This window comes from Mycothermus thermophilus, assembly GCF_041956435.1.
Source record: "Mycothermus thermophilus strain CBS 625.91 unplaced genomic scaffold VTJ04scaffold_5, whole genome shotgun sequence".
Classification (NCBI taxonomy): domain Eukaryota; kingdom Fungi; phylum Ascomycota; class Sordariomycetes; order Sordariales; family Chaetomiaceae; genus Mycothermus; species Mycothermus thermophilus.
This window is the reverse complement of record NW_027191431.1, coordinates 3,408,353-3,423,982: the sequence shown is the minus strand read 5'-3', so window position 1 is coordinate 3,423,982 and position 15,630 is coordinate 3,408,353. Positions and strand designations below refer to the sequence as shown.

The 15,630-nt window shown below is 54.3% G+C and overlaps 8 protein-coding genes across 8 annotated transcripts in view; 4 read left to right on the top strand and 4 right to left on the bottom strand.

Annotated features, from left to right (window-relative positions):
* The window catches only part of VTJ04DRAFT_8341 (uncharacterized protein), a gene marked incomplete at both ends in the record, with an annotated part of 2,429 nt that extends 2,154 nt beyond the window's left edge, over positions 1 to 275 (bottom strand). The window contains one exon of the mRNA XM_069366768.1: positions 26 to 275. Coding sequence (XP_069217669.1) covers positions 26 to 275 — 250 coding nt within the window. The remainder of the gene's footprint in view (positions 1 to 25) is intronic.
* Positions 276 to 2,964: 2,689 nt separating this feature from the next.
* On the top strand, positions 2,965 to 4,819 carry VTJ04DRAFT_8340 (uncharacterized protein; the record flags this gene model as incomplete). The annotated part of the gene is made up of 6 exons (XM_069366767.1): positions 2,965 to 3,201; positions 3,307 to 3,541; positions 3,610 to 3,762; positions 3,835 to 3,952; positions 4,024 to 4,119; positions 4,183 to 4,819. The coding sequence occupies 6 exons, from the start codon at positions 2,965 to 2,967 to the stop codon at positions 4,817 to 4,819; spliced, it is 1,476 nt and encodes a 491-aa protein (XP_069217668.1).
* Positions 4,820 to 5,250: 431 nt separating this feature from the next.
* On the bottom strand, positions 5,251 to 6,657 carry VTJ04DRAFT_8339 (uncharacterized protein; the record flags this gene model as incomplete). The annotated part of the gene is made up of 1 exon (XM_069366765.1): positions 5,251 to 6,657. One exon carries the CDS (start codon positions 6,655 to 6,657, stop codon positions 5,251 to 5,253), a length of 1,407 nt encoding a protein of 468 aa, XP_069217667.1.
* Positions 6,658 to 7,968: 1,311 nt separating this feature from the next.
* VTJ04DRAFT_8338 (uncharacterized protein) lies at positions 7,969 to 9,435 on the top strand (the record flags this gene model as incomplete). Its single annotated transcript, XM_069366764.1, has 1 exon — positions 7,969 to 9,435. One exon carries the CDS (start codon positions 7,969 to 7,971, stop codon positions 9,433 to 9,435), a length of 1,467 nt encoding a protein of 488 aa, XP_069217666.1.
* A 585-nt stretch (positions 9,436 to 10,020) lies between these two features.
* On the top strand, positions 10,021 to 10,242 carry VTJ04DRAFT_8337 (uncharacterized protein; the record flags this gene model as incomplete). The annotated part of the gene is made up of 1 exon (XM_069366763.1): positions 10,021 to 10,242. The coding sequence occupies one exon, from the start codon at positions 10,021 to 10,023 to the stop codon at positions 10,240 to 10,242; it is 222 nt and encodes a 73-aa protein (XP_069217665.1).
* A 163-nt stretch (positions 10,243 to 10,405) lies between these two features.
* On the bottom strand, positions 10,406 to 12,124 carry VTJ04DRAFT_8336 (uncharacterized protein; the record flags this gene model as incomplete). The annotated part of the gene is made up of 1 exon (XM_069366762.1): positions 10,406 to 12,124. One exon carries the CDS (start codon positions 12,122 to 12,124, stop codon positions 10,406 to 10,408), a length of 1,719 nt encoding a protein of 572 aa, XP_069217664.1.
* Positions 12,125 to 13,603: 1,479 nt separating this feature from the next.
* Positions 13,604 to 13,800, bottom strand: VTJ04DRAFT_8335 (uncharacterized protein; the record flags this gene model as incomplete). The annotated part of the gene is made up of 2 exons (XM_069366761.1): positions 13,604 to 13,654; positions 13,729 to 13,800. The coding sequence occupies 2 exons, from the start codon at positions 13,798 to 13,800 to the stop codon at positions 13,604 to 13,606; spliced, it is 123 nt and encodes a 40-aa protein (XP_069217663.1).
* Positions 13,801 to 14,092: 292 nt separating this feature from the next.
* Positions 14,093 to 14,446, top strand: VTJ04DRAFT_8334 (uncharacterized protein; the record flags this gene model as incomplete). The annotated part of the gene is made up of 2 exons (XM_069366760.1): positions 14,093 to 14,100; positions 14,179 to 14,446. The coding sequence occupies 2 exons, from the start codon at positions 14,093 to 14,095 to the stop codon at positions 14,444 to 14,446; spliced, it is 276 nt and encodes a 91-aa protein (XP_069217662.1).
* Between the last annotated feature and the right edge of the window lie 1,184 nt (positions 14,447 to 15,630).

The window sequence follows — 15,630 nt, the reverse complement described above, 5'->3', positions numbered from 1 at the left end:
AAAAAAAACAATCATAGGGACTTACGCTCGTAGCGCACGGGATCCTGAACAGCGCTACTATCAGAAGCGTTTCCAACCAGGAGAGTGGCAAAGTTGTTGTTGATATCGCCAATGCGATCGACAACCAAGTCCCCAAGGGGGCGCAAGCCGCCGTTAACCTTGGGATGCCAGAAGGCGCCGCGGCGAGACGCAGTGGTGCCGAGGCTGCTCCAGCGATGTTCGAACTCTGTCGTCATAGAGACGAGAAGGTCACCAAAAGTTACGACGTTGGGCATCTTGAACTGATTCCCAGCTGAACAGCGTTGAGGGGATGGGGTAATGGTGGAGAGCTTTGTTCAAGCTTTGATGAAATTGTGTTGATGACTGCGGGTTTAGGGAGCTTCTGGATAGTGTGAATTATTCATGTTCACGCCGGGCGACGATGGCCCTTTTATGCGTCGATCATTTCATGCTGTTGCCGGCATGGTGAACGCTGTTACCCATTGACAAGCACGTCAACATCAGGTACCTAACCATAGGCACCAGTCGTTGGGCAATCTCCAGCGCTGCCCCCGCCGGCTCCCTCCTTTCTCGATGTTCTGGGAAGCCTTATCACAGAAGCCATTATCGACCATTCCCCCGCAACGTGAAGCCATCAAGCAAGAGGAGAGCTGAGGAATCGTCACCATGACGCTCGACGGCAACAGCAGAACTGTGATCGTTGCCATGTCGAGACAAGCGTCAACGCAAGTCGGAGTAGTTGCATAGCTGAGCGACCCCCTTGTGGCCAGCTATTGGTCCCGAGTATGGCACAGGTGACTTGATGTGTAGCCACCGAGTATGGCTCTACCCAGAGCTGAGAGCTTGACGTATTGGGGGGCTTTCAGCCACGACAGCCACGAGGTAATGGCCCCGTGGGTGCAGAGTACAACCTGGAAACCCCGCCCCCGCACTCAGCTTCCCTTCGTCTTGCATAAACCTTCCTACAACTTGATCGCATTTCCCATCCGCGGTCACCGACGCAATCACCCGGCGCCTGATTGGAATGGGGTTTGTTGGTTTGGTGATACTGCTCTGGCTAGAAAATCAATGACCTTGGCATAATGCAAGAAGGTATTCCAACAAGGAAATCTTCGGGAAGCAGTTAGTTGGGAAGGCAGGCCGAGGAATATACTTAGCATGTATGTCTGTACTAAGACTCGTCTGTGTAAGTGGTTCAACCGGAAGCTCTGAGCCGCCATTTTGCGTATGCGTTCCCCGAGTGTGACCACTCCGCACCGCAGGTTCCGGACCAGGTAACTTGTTAGGTGAGGTGTGGCTTGTGGCAGCCACCCTGACTCTTTCGGTCGTGTTTCTGGCACTTCCCGTGGTGGCTGCACAGTACAGCTCTCGAGGCACGTCACGTCTCCTGCAACATCACGTCACGACCTCATTCCTGTTTTCGGGAGCGCGAAGGCCCCGATCAGCCAAAACCGCCATGCCCCCCGGCAGGGAATAATTACACTAGTTAACTCCGGACTTGGCCGGGGGGATCGTGGTCTTCCCCACGACCGGGTGTTACCCAGGGAGTGAGGCCGTTGGTCCCCGGCCACCCTGGTCCTGTCCCCCTTGCTGGCACCGGGGCGGATTCCGATGGCAGCGACCCGACATGCATGCCTGCGGCAAAGGCGTTCGCCAACAGTGAAGGATTCATCCACGGCATCCTCCTTCCAACCCAGCGCATGAAGTCAAGTCTTCACCGAGGTAGTAGTAGTACTGAAACATTCGAAACAGCGATGCGAGAGCGCCCAGTGTTCGAGAATCTCGAGGAAGCTGTCTTGGTTGATGAGGAGGTTTGGGCGGAACAACCCCTACACGTGTGGCAGACCGGCTGCGAGGTGAGCTAGGGTCTGCATCTCGGGACGATTACGAGCTTGATACAAAGTCAGGCAACTTCTTTTAACAGAGTTACGGAATGCTGTCTTGTGAGAACAACCCAGGGGTAACCCTGAAAATCGAATGTTCTATGAACTCCAATGAATGCCGACTTGGGAAAGTAAATCGTGAGGATTGAGGAGCGACAGAATGTTGCGAAGAGAACTCGGCCAAACACCAGATGAAAAGAATAACAAGGGTTTGTGGGATTGCGTTACTATCGTGAAGATGAAAACTCTAATGCTGTTATCCACATAATACTGTAGTAGTGGAGCTTATGGCATCCTTCGGAGAAACGTCGAAAGCATGCCTCGCCTGGCTGCCTCCTTGACCAGCACTTGAAAATCCCATCTCTCGTAGGTAGGTAATTATCAGAGGGGCAGCAAATTGGTTAAGGTTGCGAGCCGACTCCAGCTTCCGACATCCTGCGGACCCATGATCCAGGAACCAGGAACGCAGACCAGGCCACCGAACCAGAGGAGGAATCCATCCCTGCCCGGTTAGTGCTAAGATGTTGTGTCCTGACACCCAACAGACAACGACGTTGGCTGCGAATTGGTCATGCCATGAACCGTTCCTGATCCTGGTGAGCATGTCCACCGAGCAACTGGGGGCGGAAGAGGTTCCGTCGGCAAAACAGCCTTCAGGAACACTTCGGATAGATCAGGTTTCACCAGCTGAGATCCCCAGATCCAGGTTCATCCTGTCCAGATTTCATCATGGATTTCTCTCCTTTATCCCGAAGGGTAGTAAGCAGCAAACATTTACATGTGCGTTAAATTTCCCTGAGACCCACGACATGTTGTTCCAGACCTCCGAAGGTTTGGGGCGAATGATTGGGGGTTTTGGGAAGAAGAATACTTCGAGCTGTTGAGGAGTACATTCTTGACAACACCCCATTTGGTTTACAGTTAATCTATTCTTATTACTGTCCTGAATAACCCAAGCAATTGGTTGATTCTTGTTTGTTTGTTATACCCTGAGTGTATTTTCTTGTTTTGTCTTCATCTACTTCCGCCTCCAATCCCTCCTGCTTTTAAAACAACTCTTGAGAGACCAAAGCCAGACGCCATGGACGTTAGTGGCGTGGACAACAACACCGGGTCAGCCATGCCACCAGGGCCACCGCCCATCGACATATCCAGTTTCCCACCAGAGTACGTCAACGCCAGCAATGCTAGTCGTATCGTCGGCCTGGTCGGGGCCTTTCATGTCCTGGCATTCGTCTTTGTCTCTTTGCGCCTCTACGTTCGTTTTTTCATGGTTCGGGCATTCGGAGTCGATGATGGTCTGATAATCATCGCCTATGTAAGTGCTATTCCGAGGGTCTTGGTCAAAAACCTCTTGAGTCCTGAGATACTGCTGTCTTCTTTAAGTTGTTGACTATGAACTAACAGACATGATCTCTAATAGCTCCTCGCACTGATGTCATGGATTTGCCTGATCCTCCAAGTCCCATATGGCCTAGGTCGCCACGGCTACGTTGTACCTGTCGAAGACCGGATTAAGATGGAACACATTACGTTTTGGAAGGCTGTCTTCTCCGATGGCGTTGCTCTCGGTGTGCTGAGAATCTCCATGGCTATCAGTCTCTTGCGACTGAAGAAAGATCTCAAGTGGTACCGATACTCTCTGTTTGCCGTCATCGGTGGGTTTCCTGACAAACAACGGCTCGCCTGGTACCTCGGGTTTCATTAATGCTGACAATTACCGCAGCATTTATCGTGGCGTACTCGATCCAAGCCATAGCTTGGCTTTTCATCTACTGTACGCCATACTCGGGTTGGTGGGAGTTCCAGTGGATGAACCCCTTCGATCCTCGATGCCACGACTTTAATTTGTTCCTTGCCCTCACCTATTGGAATATCGGTAAGTGATCCGCGGGGTTGAAACTGCTTAATAACTGCCTACCCGGTGCCTGTTTGCTGACTTCTCCGACAGCTTGCAACATTTTTACCGACGTCGTCCTTGGTGCTCTGCCTGTTCCTATTATCTGGAAGCTCAGGCTGAAGCTGCGGGTCAAGCTCTACGTGATTGGCATTCTCAACCTTGGATATCTGTTAGTCTTTGCAGCACCCTTTGTCTCATCGAAAGACCATGTCCAATAACTAACGTACTGCGTGACTCCAGGGCTGTTCTCTGCGGCATTCTCAAAGCAGTATTCATGCTCACCACAGGTGGTGATCCTGATCACATCTTCGATTATTGGGTCCACGTCTTTGAAAAGTAAGTTTCCCACCTAACAACCAGGCAGGAGTAATGGTCCCCTGACATTGGTCGCATCTCCAGCCTCCAACTCAACATCGGCATCGTCGCGGCGTGCGCCTCTTTCCTCAAGCCTCTCGTCGGCCGCCTCCTCCGCCTCAACTCAACCGCCGCCGGCTACTCGTCCTATCCGGGCAACCAGCGCTACTATCGTGGTCGCACACCCATGGGAACCGAGACAATCGGCGGAGGTGGTGGTTATGCCCGCAAGTCACGCCGTGGAGGAACTACCACGGGCACCGAGCCAGGCGGCGAAACTACCATGGCGATAGACGACAACGACTTCGAAATGAGTGACAAGGCGCCTAGTGACAGCCCTACCGGGGAACCAAGAAAGAACCAACGTCGTCTCAGTAATCATATCCACGGAGCATATCGTTCCGACTCTCCCGTTGCCGCCGTCATTACGCAAGTCGAGGCGTCCCATGAGAATACACGTGGTCACAGCCGGACGCAGTCACAACAGCGGATGCAGCAACAACATCACCAGCAACAGTACTTCGAGTCGAGTAGCGACGCCCTTCCGAGGACACCTACAGATGCGGATAGCGAAGAAATCATCCTGCAAAGACAGGAGCCGGTGAGGGTGCGCAATGGCAACGGGCCGAACGGGGGAATCTTGATCTCGCGGGATGTGAGTGTGAGGTATAGCCCTAGGTGACCTGCAAAAACGTTTGCCGCAGTAATTAAAGTGTAAATGTGGGAAGAAAGGGCTTGCTTACCACACAACTTGCGGGGTAATAGAGAAAACAGCTTTGAGGCCTTGTATGTATTACTGATTCATAAAATTCGAACACTGGTGTAGCTACAACTGGGGCTTTCACACACATACGGAGTCCTGAATCCACCGATGGACATTGCGCCTGGGTATTGTCAAGTAGCACCACTCCATATACCGTTACGTCATATGTGTAGAGGCATCTCATCATTACACCTTGAGATCCAGAACCCTTTTAAATATTTCATCACCTGCACCGAAAGTGTCCCCCCACGAAAAAGACCACCTGTCCTTGTACACCCACCAACTTCATTCCCCGATCGTGTGATTTGGCAGTCACCTCTGCCAACCCTACGTAGACATGGTCAACTCCATTAACCTGCCTGATACACCGCCAGCGCTGCCACATGAGGGTTAACCATGGTAACATTATACGGCGTGACAAATAGGTCCACATCAGTGAGAGCCAAGAACATGGTTCCATTGACGGCCGGGTCGTTCTTCCACGTCGACACGTTGGGCTGTATCGTATAGGCGGTTCGCTGCTCCAGACTCACGTTCAGCAGGGGCGTGTACGTGACGTTGAGCTGGGACAGCCACAACGCAAAGCGCGGCTCTTGAACATTGGTGGTGGTGACGTAGCTGTTGTTGGGCCCGACAAGCTGGCCTGGGGCGTCCCAGTGCAAGAACACCTCGCGGCCCGGATAGGAGAGCGGGATGCTCCGGTTCCTTGAGATGGCCGCTGAACATTCCACCCCGGTCTCGTTGGAGTTGACGCAGAGTTGGTCATCGGGGATGCCCTGCGTGGAGAGCGTGTTTGCCCAGCCGCCCGTCGTCTCATTCCATACGTCAGAGCCATTGATGCGCGCCGCGTTGGGCTGGTTGAGGATGTACAGCGCCGGGAAGTTCTGCCAGATCAGGCGTGTCTGGTTTTCCGGGCAGGAGGATATGTAAGGGGCTAAGAGAGTCCAAGCCCAGCTCTGAGGAATCCCTGGAGTGTGCCATTCCGGCATGGGAAACATGCCCCCAAATTGGCGGAACACCATCTGCTGGCGTGCTTCGACCGTGATGCTCTGGAGGAGCATCTGGGCAGCCGGTCCTGAGTTGAGGTGAGGGAGGAAGCCGTAGACACCGGCCTCTGCCCAGCGAGTGAGCTTCTGGTTGAAGTCGATGTACTCCCGCACGTTGGACACTGGGTAGTTGTAGGTGCACTGCTTTGGCGCACTGGGTCCCAGCATGTTGGCCAACACGCTGGCGTGCCCGATCTCCTGATCGGCCATGTGTTGCAGCAAGTGGCGGTCCTCAGCGTTAATGCCGTAGGCGTCGAATTCCTCCTCCGAGAAGGTCGCCAGACCCCAGTGGAACAAATCCAACTCAATCCACTCATGGTAGAGCGCCAATGCAATGGACTGGTAGTCAAAGTCCGTAGCAACCTTGTACAAGGGCAGTGAGCCGTTGGTGCCAATGCCGCCGCTCGGTGTGAATGGCATTGGCTGGTCGCCGTGCAACTGACCGTCCGAAGGGTACTCGACGATCTGCGGCGGCGGCGGCGCAGGCTCAATGGATGGTGCTAAGATATTGGTTGAGATGGCACCAGTTGTCGTAGCCACCCCTGTGAAGGGGCCATGCTCTGTGACGTTGGTGTGAGAGATGGCATATGGTGAGGGCAGGTCTGTGGGCTCAGAGAAGACGGTCGTCGTCGGGGTCGACACAATCGGAACGGCCTTCACGCTGACGAGGGCGCTTAGAATCGCCAGACCGGCGAGGATACGATGTGCCATTGTGTGAGGGGTGATGTAAGTAGCACAGGTGCACCAAACCACGAAAGTCAAGGCATTAGGTTCTCAGTTCAGTTCGGGGGAGCGACTTGTCTGCTCCCCCTTCTATGCCATCGGCGGTTGCCAAGTTTGCTCGCCAGCGTGATGTCACTGACCTATGACGCGCAGAGCCGGAGGAGAATATCATGATGGAGGTCAATATCCCTCAATGCAAGATATCTCCATAAGAATTGCCGGGGTGCCATCATAAGGTGAGGGGTGTGAGACCTGATATCAAGGAGGTCTTACATCGTGGAACCTGTCGGGTTCCACATATCTGAACGAACTGTCGATCTATGACCTCATCATCTGCTCTCAGATATCATACCAGGTAGATCTTCCCGCCCCTACCCGGCATCAGGATCAATTTTAGCAGAAACTGCTAGAACGCGTTTAATACCTTTCAATTCGAGCAAGGCGCTGTTATTACCCCTCTCCGGGGGCTCAGCGTGAGGACTTGACACATAGGTAACTACCAATGATTCCGAACCATATTTAGGACAGACTATGAATATGGATACAAATTGCTGGCCCTACTGGCACTATCTTGCACACCGGGGCATCGCGTGGAGGGGAAGAATCAACAGAGAGTGGAGCGACACCGCATGGGTCCATCATCTCGATCCAAAGACACCAAGCTGGGTGAAAGATATACTGCCAAAATCGAGCCCACTGGGGCCCCAACTCTAGCCATTCAATCCAACTGACGGATGATGGCGCTGTCTAAGGAAGGCTCAATGCCGGAAGTATGTTCTCGAGCACAGAGAAGCATTTCATCCGTTCCTTGCTACCTCTCACGTCTCATGGATATCCTGTGCCATGACGCAACTAGGTGAGCATGGATGGGGGGAGGCGTCGTTCGACGCCAGTGATCAACTTGCAGTATCACGAAAGATGAATAATCTCACGTATGTGGATATAGGACTGGTAGTTGACAGTGTTAACTCAACGTGACTAATATGGGACAGCAAAAACGTATCCGTGAGAGCTGTCATAACCAGTGCTCCTTGTAGAGCGTCTTTGGCGTGCCACAGAATATTCCCCCTGTTGTCAGGAGTGTCGCGGAGATGTCCTGAAAAGGTACCAAGCGTCGTAGTCATGATTCAGGATTTTCACGAGCGGAATCTAGTTCAACCAACCGAAGGCCAGGCAGCACTCTTGGCTAAACCCGGAGCTAGCGATCATCCGTTCCGATTTGAGCTTCTAACGCTTCAGAGAAATCTCATGCTTCAACCTCTTCACGCATGAGAACCTTAGCCATGCACCATCACCACCATGGCAACCCTCTCCGACCTACCCACCGAAATCCTGGACGCCATTGTGTCTCTCATTTGCCGCGATCTCGCCACCGGCCCTTGTTTAGGGACATGTCAGCATAGTGATTCTGACCCGCCTCCGGTCTTACCGCCTCAAGGCAGGCCCAGTGAAGACAATAGCCAACGTTTCGCCGCTTTAAGAGCGCTTTGCCTGACCTCGCGGCGTCTCAATGTCGTTGCTCTTCCACACCTCTACCACCATGTGGAAGCCAGCCAGCACCGGTGGTGGCTCCTCGGCAATACACTCATCGCACGCCCAGATCTGGCTGCCAACGTGCGATCTTTCTATTTCGCAGCTCGGAGCGGCGACTGTCCAGGCTCACGCAAGGAAAACAAGGAAGCGACACGCGACAGGCGCCTGCGAGCCGCATTCCTCCGACGCCGGCGGGCGTACCTTGATACCCTCCCCTATGAGCCCGGCCAAAACTGGTCGTGGATCTCCCTGAACTCCCTCCAACGGGGTGACCGGAACCTGCACCTGGACTTATTGTTAAGTCTTCTTCCGAATCTTGAGACCCTGAAATTCCACTTGAATTACGGCCGGTCTTTCCGGTTCTGCACGCCCGGATCACTACCAAGGTTGCGCCACATCGACGCATCATTCACGGATGGCGATTGGCAGTTTGATGAAACCCTCAGTGACGGGGAGATCACCAATCTGGCCCCTCTCCTCCGCGCCGCGCGGGACAGCCTTGAAAGCATGGTTTTGAGGGGCCCCGTCAGTATTTTTCCGCTGCTAACCCGAGACCGTATCGGACGGAGGCAAAAGCTGCTGCTGGAATACTTGGAACAACAGGGAGCTTTTGACGACGTAGATAGCGACTATGACGATCGGAAGGACGACAAGTGGCCCCCTGATACGACATGGATGCAAAACTTGGAGGCAGCCAGTCTTGTTGACGAAGGGCCGGGGGAAAGTCATGGTGTGGTAATTGAAAAATCCGGGGTTGAGGATACTGCCGACGAAGACATTGCTTACTACAACACGTACTACGATATAGAGGAAGCAGAGAAAGGATCAGAGCTGGATGGTCAACTGACTCTGCCTCGGTTGCGTCGGCTTGCGATCATTAACGGAGGGTTCAGGCCTGATCACGACTTGATGTGGCTCCTCAAAGCCTGCCCTAACCTGACGCACCTCTATCTTCGTCTTCCGCACACTTCCGACATGTTTGAGTGGGTTTACACCCCATTTGGACAGGTCCAACCATCGTTCATCCGGCTCGCAAAGCAACTCAAGCTCTTTGTCTTCTATGCCTGTCCTAACTGGAGAAAAGGAACCTGGGAAGAGGCTGAAAGGATAAGGAATGCCTTGGTCACCTGTGGCATTGAGTGCATAATCAGGCCGGCCAAGCACAATGAACTGGTGGAAAAGGGAATTGATGATAACAAAGTGCTGGCATCTTGGATCCCAGACATGCCTTAGCCTTAACGCCTTTGCGCTGGAGATATCTGGTATTGGTCACTCAGCCTTCGCAACAACGCAAAGTAATCGCTGTCGAGATAACTATCATATTATTACGCGACACACATCGGAGGACACACATTGGACACATAAAACACACAAGAGATCATTGAAGCAATATTTAACACAGTGAATTGAAGTCACAAGAAGCCTGGGGTTAGAGCAGCCATAATGGCATCTCAACCCGTCATCCAAACCTGTTCCTCCAGAAGCCAGGCAAACCAAGCGCAAAATCAAGACCAAGGTTCCTCAAAGCAAAACCCAATCCTTATTCTTTTCCATCCAGCTGAAAACTAAGCATGTGCACAACCTTGGCCCTAAGGCAGTGGAGAGTACCAGGGGCGGGAAAGGCGTCACCCAAGATTCTCCCCTACAGGGCCTCCCATCACCTCCCGAATCCCATTCCTCATCAGCCCGGACCAACATCCCCAGTCCCAACCGCCGCCAGTCTCAACAGAGACAACAGCCCTCGTGTTGGCGACTGGGTTCCCCTCTTCACACGATGTGAATAGGTTGCCATGAGTTGCGACGAAGAATCGTCAAGAAATGAAGTGCACAACAATGGCACCGACGGACCCGCGAGAACAGCCCGTCTCGGAAACAAGAATGTCGATAAAAGGCGACGCCATGGCAAAGAAACAAGAGAAACAAACCCACAAAATACAGCTCCGAGAAATGCAGCCCAAACAATTCATTGTTGTGCAAAAGAAAAGACTCCATAAACGTCAAGTCCAGGTTGTCGTTGGAGTCGAAGAGAAAAGGTCATGAAAGAACCAGTCTGTGGAAGCCGAGAGGACGAGAAGCACCGCAACTCAATCCACACAATCCACAGCTGGTCACAAGAACAGAGAAAGAAAAGGCGTAATCGTAACTGTCATCGACAGCCAAGCAGCACGTCTTCCATTGATCAACCTCAGACCCCAAGAGCCGCCTAAGCCGCGACCCGGCGCTTCTCGGCGCTCGTGAGGACCAGACGAGCCGCCTTGCGCTGCACCTCAGCATCGGTCTTGGCGGCGCGGTTGCTGTTCTTGAGCAGGCTGGCGAAGCTGCCAGGCTCCCGCGTGTTCTCCGAGTCCGAAGACGCGTTAGTGTCCACGCTAGCGCGGTGGGCCTTCTGGCGAGAGCTCGGGCGGTCGGAGCCAATCGCACCCCAGCTGCCGGTGCTAGTCCTGGAGCTGGGGAGGCTGCACTCGTCACGATCCACCAAGCTGCCGGACCCACTACGGCCGGAGTCGCTGTCGTTATCGGTGGCAGGTGTCTCAACAGCCTCCTCGGTGCTCTGAGAAACAGGGCTGGTGCTGCCAGAGCTCCGGGCCTCCTTGCGTCTCTCCAGACCCGCGCGAACAAGGTTATCAACGGCAGAGCGGCGAGTCCGGGCAACGAAGTTCTTGCTCCCCTCATGCTTGGCCGTTGGCTTGGACTTGAGCTCGTCCAACGACGGTGGGTTCCGGGGTTGGCGCACGGGGTGCTCTCCAGCACGGGCTTGGCCAGGACCATAACCCGACGTAAGCGGCGTAGCCGGGAATGTGGCAGTCTTGGGTCCCGTGAATTTGATGGGCTCGTCGTTAGTCGAGATGGACAATTGGTTCTTGTTGGAGGCTGACATGGACGGAGCCTTCTTGTGGCCGCGGCGGAAGGCATTGGCCGAGGGGGGCGGTAGGGGCGTGTGGGTTTCAGCAGGAGAGTCGTAACGACGGGGCGGAGAGGGCACGCGCTGGCCAGAATTCGAGGGAGGAGGAGAAACCTGAACGCGAGGAGTTGGGGCGGCAGGCTGCTGAGCGCTGGCATACGCATTGGCAAGCTGGGCATTCAGCTGGGCGTGAAGTTGGGCATTGAGTTGCGCGTTAAGCTGCGCGTTCAAGGCCTGTGCCTGGTCCATGTACACTGTCTGACCAGTGGCCTGGTCGTAGACGGCGTACAAGCCGGGTTGAGCCGCAGCCTGGGCCATCATCGCCTGAGGCGCCTGCATCTGCTGTTGCTGATACATGGCGGGATAGGTCTGCTGCATGACCTGGGCCTGGCCGCCCAGACTCAGTCCCTGGAACTGCTGGGCAGCAGCTTGCAAGGCCCTCAGCTGCTGCTGGAGGCGCTGCTGCTGCTCCGTCAAGTACGCATTGGTGTACAGGAGCTGAGCGTGCAGAGTCGGGTCGATTTGGTCGCGCACTTCATCGAGCTCGATCTGGGGCGGCGCCAACACTTGCTCAGCCGTGTACTGCTGAGCAAAGGCCAAAGTTGGGTTGTACATTTGCTGCTGTTGCGGAAGCTGCTGCTGCTGCTGCTGCTGCTGCTGAGTGGCAAAGCGCGGCAGCGACGTCTTCGGCCCGTACATGTTGGCGTTGTCGAAAGCACCGGGAGCCACGGAGTTGCGGTTCCGAGACTGCGGACCAAGCGTGGTTGGTGACGGCAGGTTCGGGAAACTGGTCGCAGCAGCAGTCTTGGGGGCCGTGCGCAAACCAGCCAGCAAGTGAGAACGGCTGGTACGGGGGGTAGGCAAACCGTTGTCAGCGGCAGGCGCCTTCAAGGCGTCAAACGACAACGGCTTGAGGTTTTGACCTCCTCTCCGAGCCGCGAGGCCAGAACCCACAGCCGGGAGGCCATGGCCCTGGTTGAAGGGAGCGGGAGACATGTGAGCAAGACTGCCAGCGTCCATTGCGAATCTTTGATGCGGGATCGAGAAGTTTGACGTTCGGTATCGGTGGCTGCCGTGGTGGTCGATGGCTGTGAACAGAGGCGACGCCTTGAGGTCAAGAATTAGAATACTCGTATTGATGTCGAGTGTCGAGTAGGCAGAAGTACTGTCGTCGGTCGGCGAGTCACAGAATCTATCTGGTGTTTCGGGAGTCGAAGAAAAAAAGTGATGATGGTAAACCTTGCCGTGGAATAAAACTTGAAATCAAATGACGCGTGCAGCAGGGCAGATGACGATCGCCAAATGCGCAGGTTGGATGGTAATGAATGTCGTGAGAATGAAGAGAGTGTGCGCGTGTGTGATGCAGGATCAAGGACGCAATAGTGATGTTGGAAGGAAAGGCGCGATCGAATTGCCCGAGGATCGTTTTTCGGATGACGGGGCAGCTTGGGGTGCAGTTTCCTAGATGAACACGCGGTGGCGAAGCGGAGGAATCGAGAATCGGCGGTAGTGGGCCGAGCTGTAACTGCGAGATTTGTGGTTGCTGTTGTTCCGTGGGCTTTGTGGGAGCACCAGTCGAGCCCGGCGATTCAAAGAAACCACGACTTGGAGTGGGACTCGGCAGCGGAGCTTTTTGAGGCCGTGAAACACAAAGCGGTTTTACCCAGCGATGCGGCCAATCCTCGATTTCGATGTGCTGAAGCAGAGGTGGTAGAGCGCGCGGAAACGCAGACTGTTGATCGGTGGCCGACGAAATTAAGATGAATCGTGAGAGCGTGTCAAAAGACAAAGCGCGATAGAAGGTCGAAAATACGTAGCAGCGACGAAAAAAACGATATGTGCGCAGAAAGTAAAGTACAAAGATAATTAAAAACGATGCGTTTTGTGGCGAGCCTTCCAAATGCCTCTTTTTTTGTGGATTTTCGGTTGCGTCTGGTCGAGATGTGTGCAGTGGGTCGAGAGAATGCAGGATTTAACGGTTGGTCGGAATTTCCAGACTGTCAAAGCAAAAGAATTATTTGACTTTGGTAGCAACGGACAGCAAAACGACACTGGACGCACCACGAAGAGGGGAAGAGAGAAAGGGCGAAAAGGAAGGGTGGTGTGTTGGTGGGCAAGGAGGAGAGAGAAGAAGGAGGGAGAGAGGAGAAGGAGACGGGACTTCGGAAAGCGAGCAAAGTGGAAGATGAAGGCCTGGCGCTCGCTCACGAGCGAGGAGTGGGGAATGTGGTCGTCGAACGACGTGACTGGCCAGGGAGACACGGGGGATGGGCGGCAGGGGCAGCTCGTCGCAGCAAGGGAAAGCCAGGACCCCTGTGGCTGCCACGGAACCAACTGCTGCGACGGCCCAATCAGAAAGGGTGCTGATCCGCCCGCAACCTGGATGACATAAGCGGCGCCACGGCTAAAGAACAAAGCAGCCAAAGAAAGATTGGCCTCCTCCTTAAGATATTCTCTCCAATTTTCTTGGGGCTTCTGTTAGCAATGCTCGTCATTTTGTTACTCGCCTTGGTTCCTGTCTCCGGGCTCGAGGGCCAGCTCACCACTCCCCTGTCCCAAACAGGCTAGGAAGTGGCCCTACGACTGCCCACTGGCAAGCCAATGAGCGTCGGAAACGCCCGCACTTGATCATCATGCGAGCCGAGGGCGAAGTCCATTTGCGCGATGCCTTTAGCCTTGAGCATCGGATCAGCCATCACGATGGAATGCCTGCATTGCGCTGGATAGTGTGCAGTTGCACTGAGGTCAACTGCTTCTGACTGCCTCCAAGCTGCAATGTTCGTTGTGCTATGCCTTGAACCCGAACCCCGGTCTTCTTCTCATTGGCATTCGATGCGGAGGATGACTCTTGGGTTTTTTTGCTGGGTTCTCCTCGACTGGAGCGCTCGAGTCTCGAGGGCCGCATCCGTTCTTCAAACTGCACATCCAAATCACGGATATCACCACCGCTCGCATGGACGAGTGATCTTCCGTCCAATTTAAGATCCCATGCGCTCGTAAGCTTGTTTCCTGGAATTAACCGTCAGGATTTACATCCGCCCCGTCTGTCCGCGTTCCGAGTCCTGGGTCAACAGGACAATCGGACAGCTCGTCGTTGAGTCCCGCAGCAGCCGCCTTGGCGGCGATGAAGCCCGTCTCCCGAAGAACAAGGGGTCCCACGAGGTCAGAATGGGCGTCGGCATGTCCGTTTCGAATTGGGCTCTGGACAAGATTGGTGAATGGTTCGGGCCCACAAAGGGATCTGAAACAGCGATGCTCGATGGTGTCCAACCCTCAGTGAACCGCAAACGGCACACGATCGACGGCCTAGTGGAGGACACAAAGTCGGGAACAGGCCACTGACGGAGAACACCACCGACGAGGTTGGAGCGGGAGCCATGGCCTCAGATCTGGGTCATCCACGACGGCTTGCATGGGCCCCCTGGATCCGTCGCACAAGGTTGCATCGCGTGGCTACGGATGTTCTGTTTCGGCGGTCGGCTGCAGAGAGGCCTGAACACACGACCTCATGAAATGGTGGGTGTGGCAAAAGACGATGAGGCCCAAACGCGGTTCTTCCTCTCGCATCATGTTTGTGGATTCCGCCCTCTACTATGAATTTGCTCCCTCCCGCCTCTACCTGATAAACCAACCATTTTCCCCCGAATTAACAGGACTTGACCAAGTTCGCCCAAGCTGGGCGATGCCCATGGTGAAACACGCTCTGCGCCTTAGCCTCCTCCGCATGTCACCCCTGACGGGTGGCCTCCAACGTGTTTTCTTGGCTCGCCCTGTTGCAACCGTGGCAGCCTGCATTTTCATTTTCACAGGCGCAGAAGGCGACTCGAGCGACCATTTTCAGTCGAGTGCTTACAGGACACCTTACGGAGTACCCTGGTGCCGATCGCAACTCAAAAAATATCTGGCCAGGAACAGGACAAGTGTTGACGGCAAGTCGTCACGAACAGCCAGGAATGGTGCCTAGAGTTCCCAACGGCTTTTTCCTCTTGGCTCCTCTCCTCTGTTTCTTCCCTTCGGAGGACAAAGTCGTGATGTGGAGTCGATACAATCACGGAAAGATTCCAGAAATGTTCGACGGATCCCACAAACCAAACAGCCAACACATCGCTGCGCCGCCATTCCCTGACAAACTTGACCGTCTCATCCCTTGCATTTGGATTCATGCCCCTGGTGGGCTTCGGAAGGGCTGTGAGCCGTCCAACTCGGATAAAAAAACATCAGATGACATCTCCGTGGGCATGTCATTTCTATGTTGATGACCTTGCCGTCCCAAACCCGAGTATCCCATTGGCCTTGTCATCCGAGCAATTCACCCTACTGCTCTCTCCTAGCTTGTGACCACGCGATCCGCACTTACGTATATATACGAGTACATGCCTAGTCACTGGACTAAACCTCATGAGATGTGATAGCCACTATACCCGAGAGTCAGAAGACATGACTCGTGATCATCTAGGTTTGGTTTGCCACCTCGACCGTTCGGATGTGGTTCCTGCGGCTTGGTTGACAAGTTCGAAATACCCCAC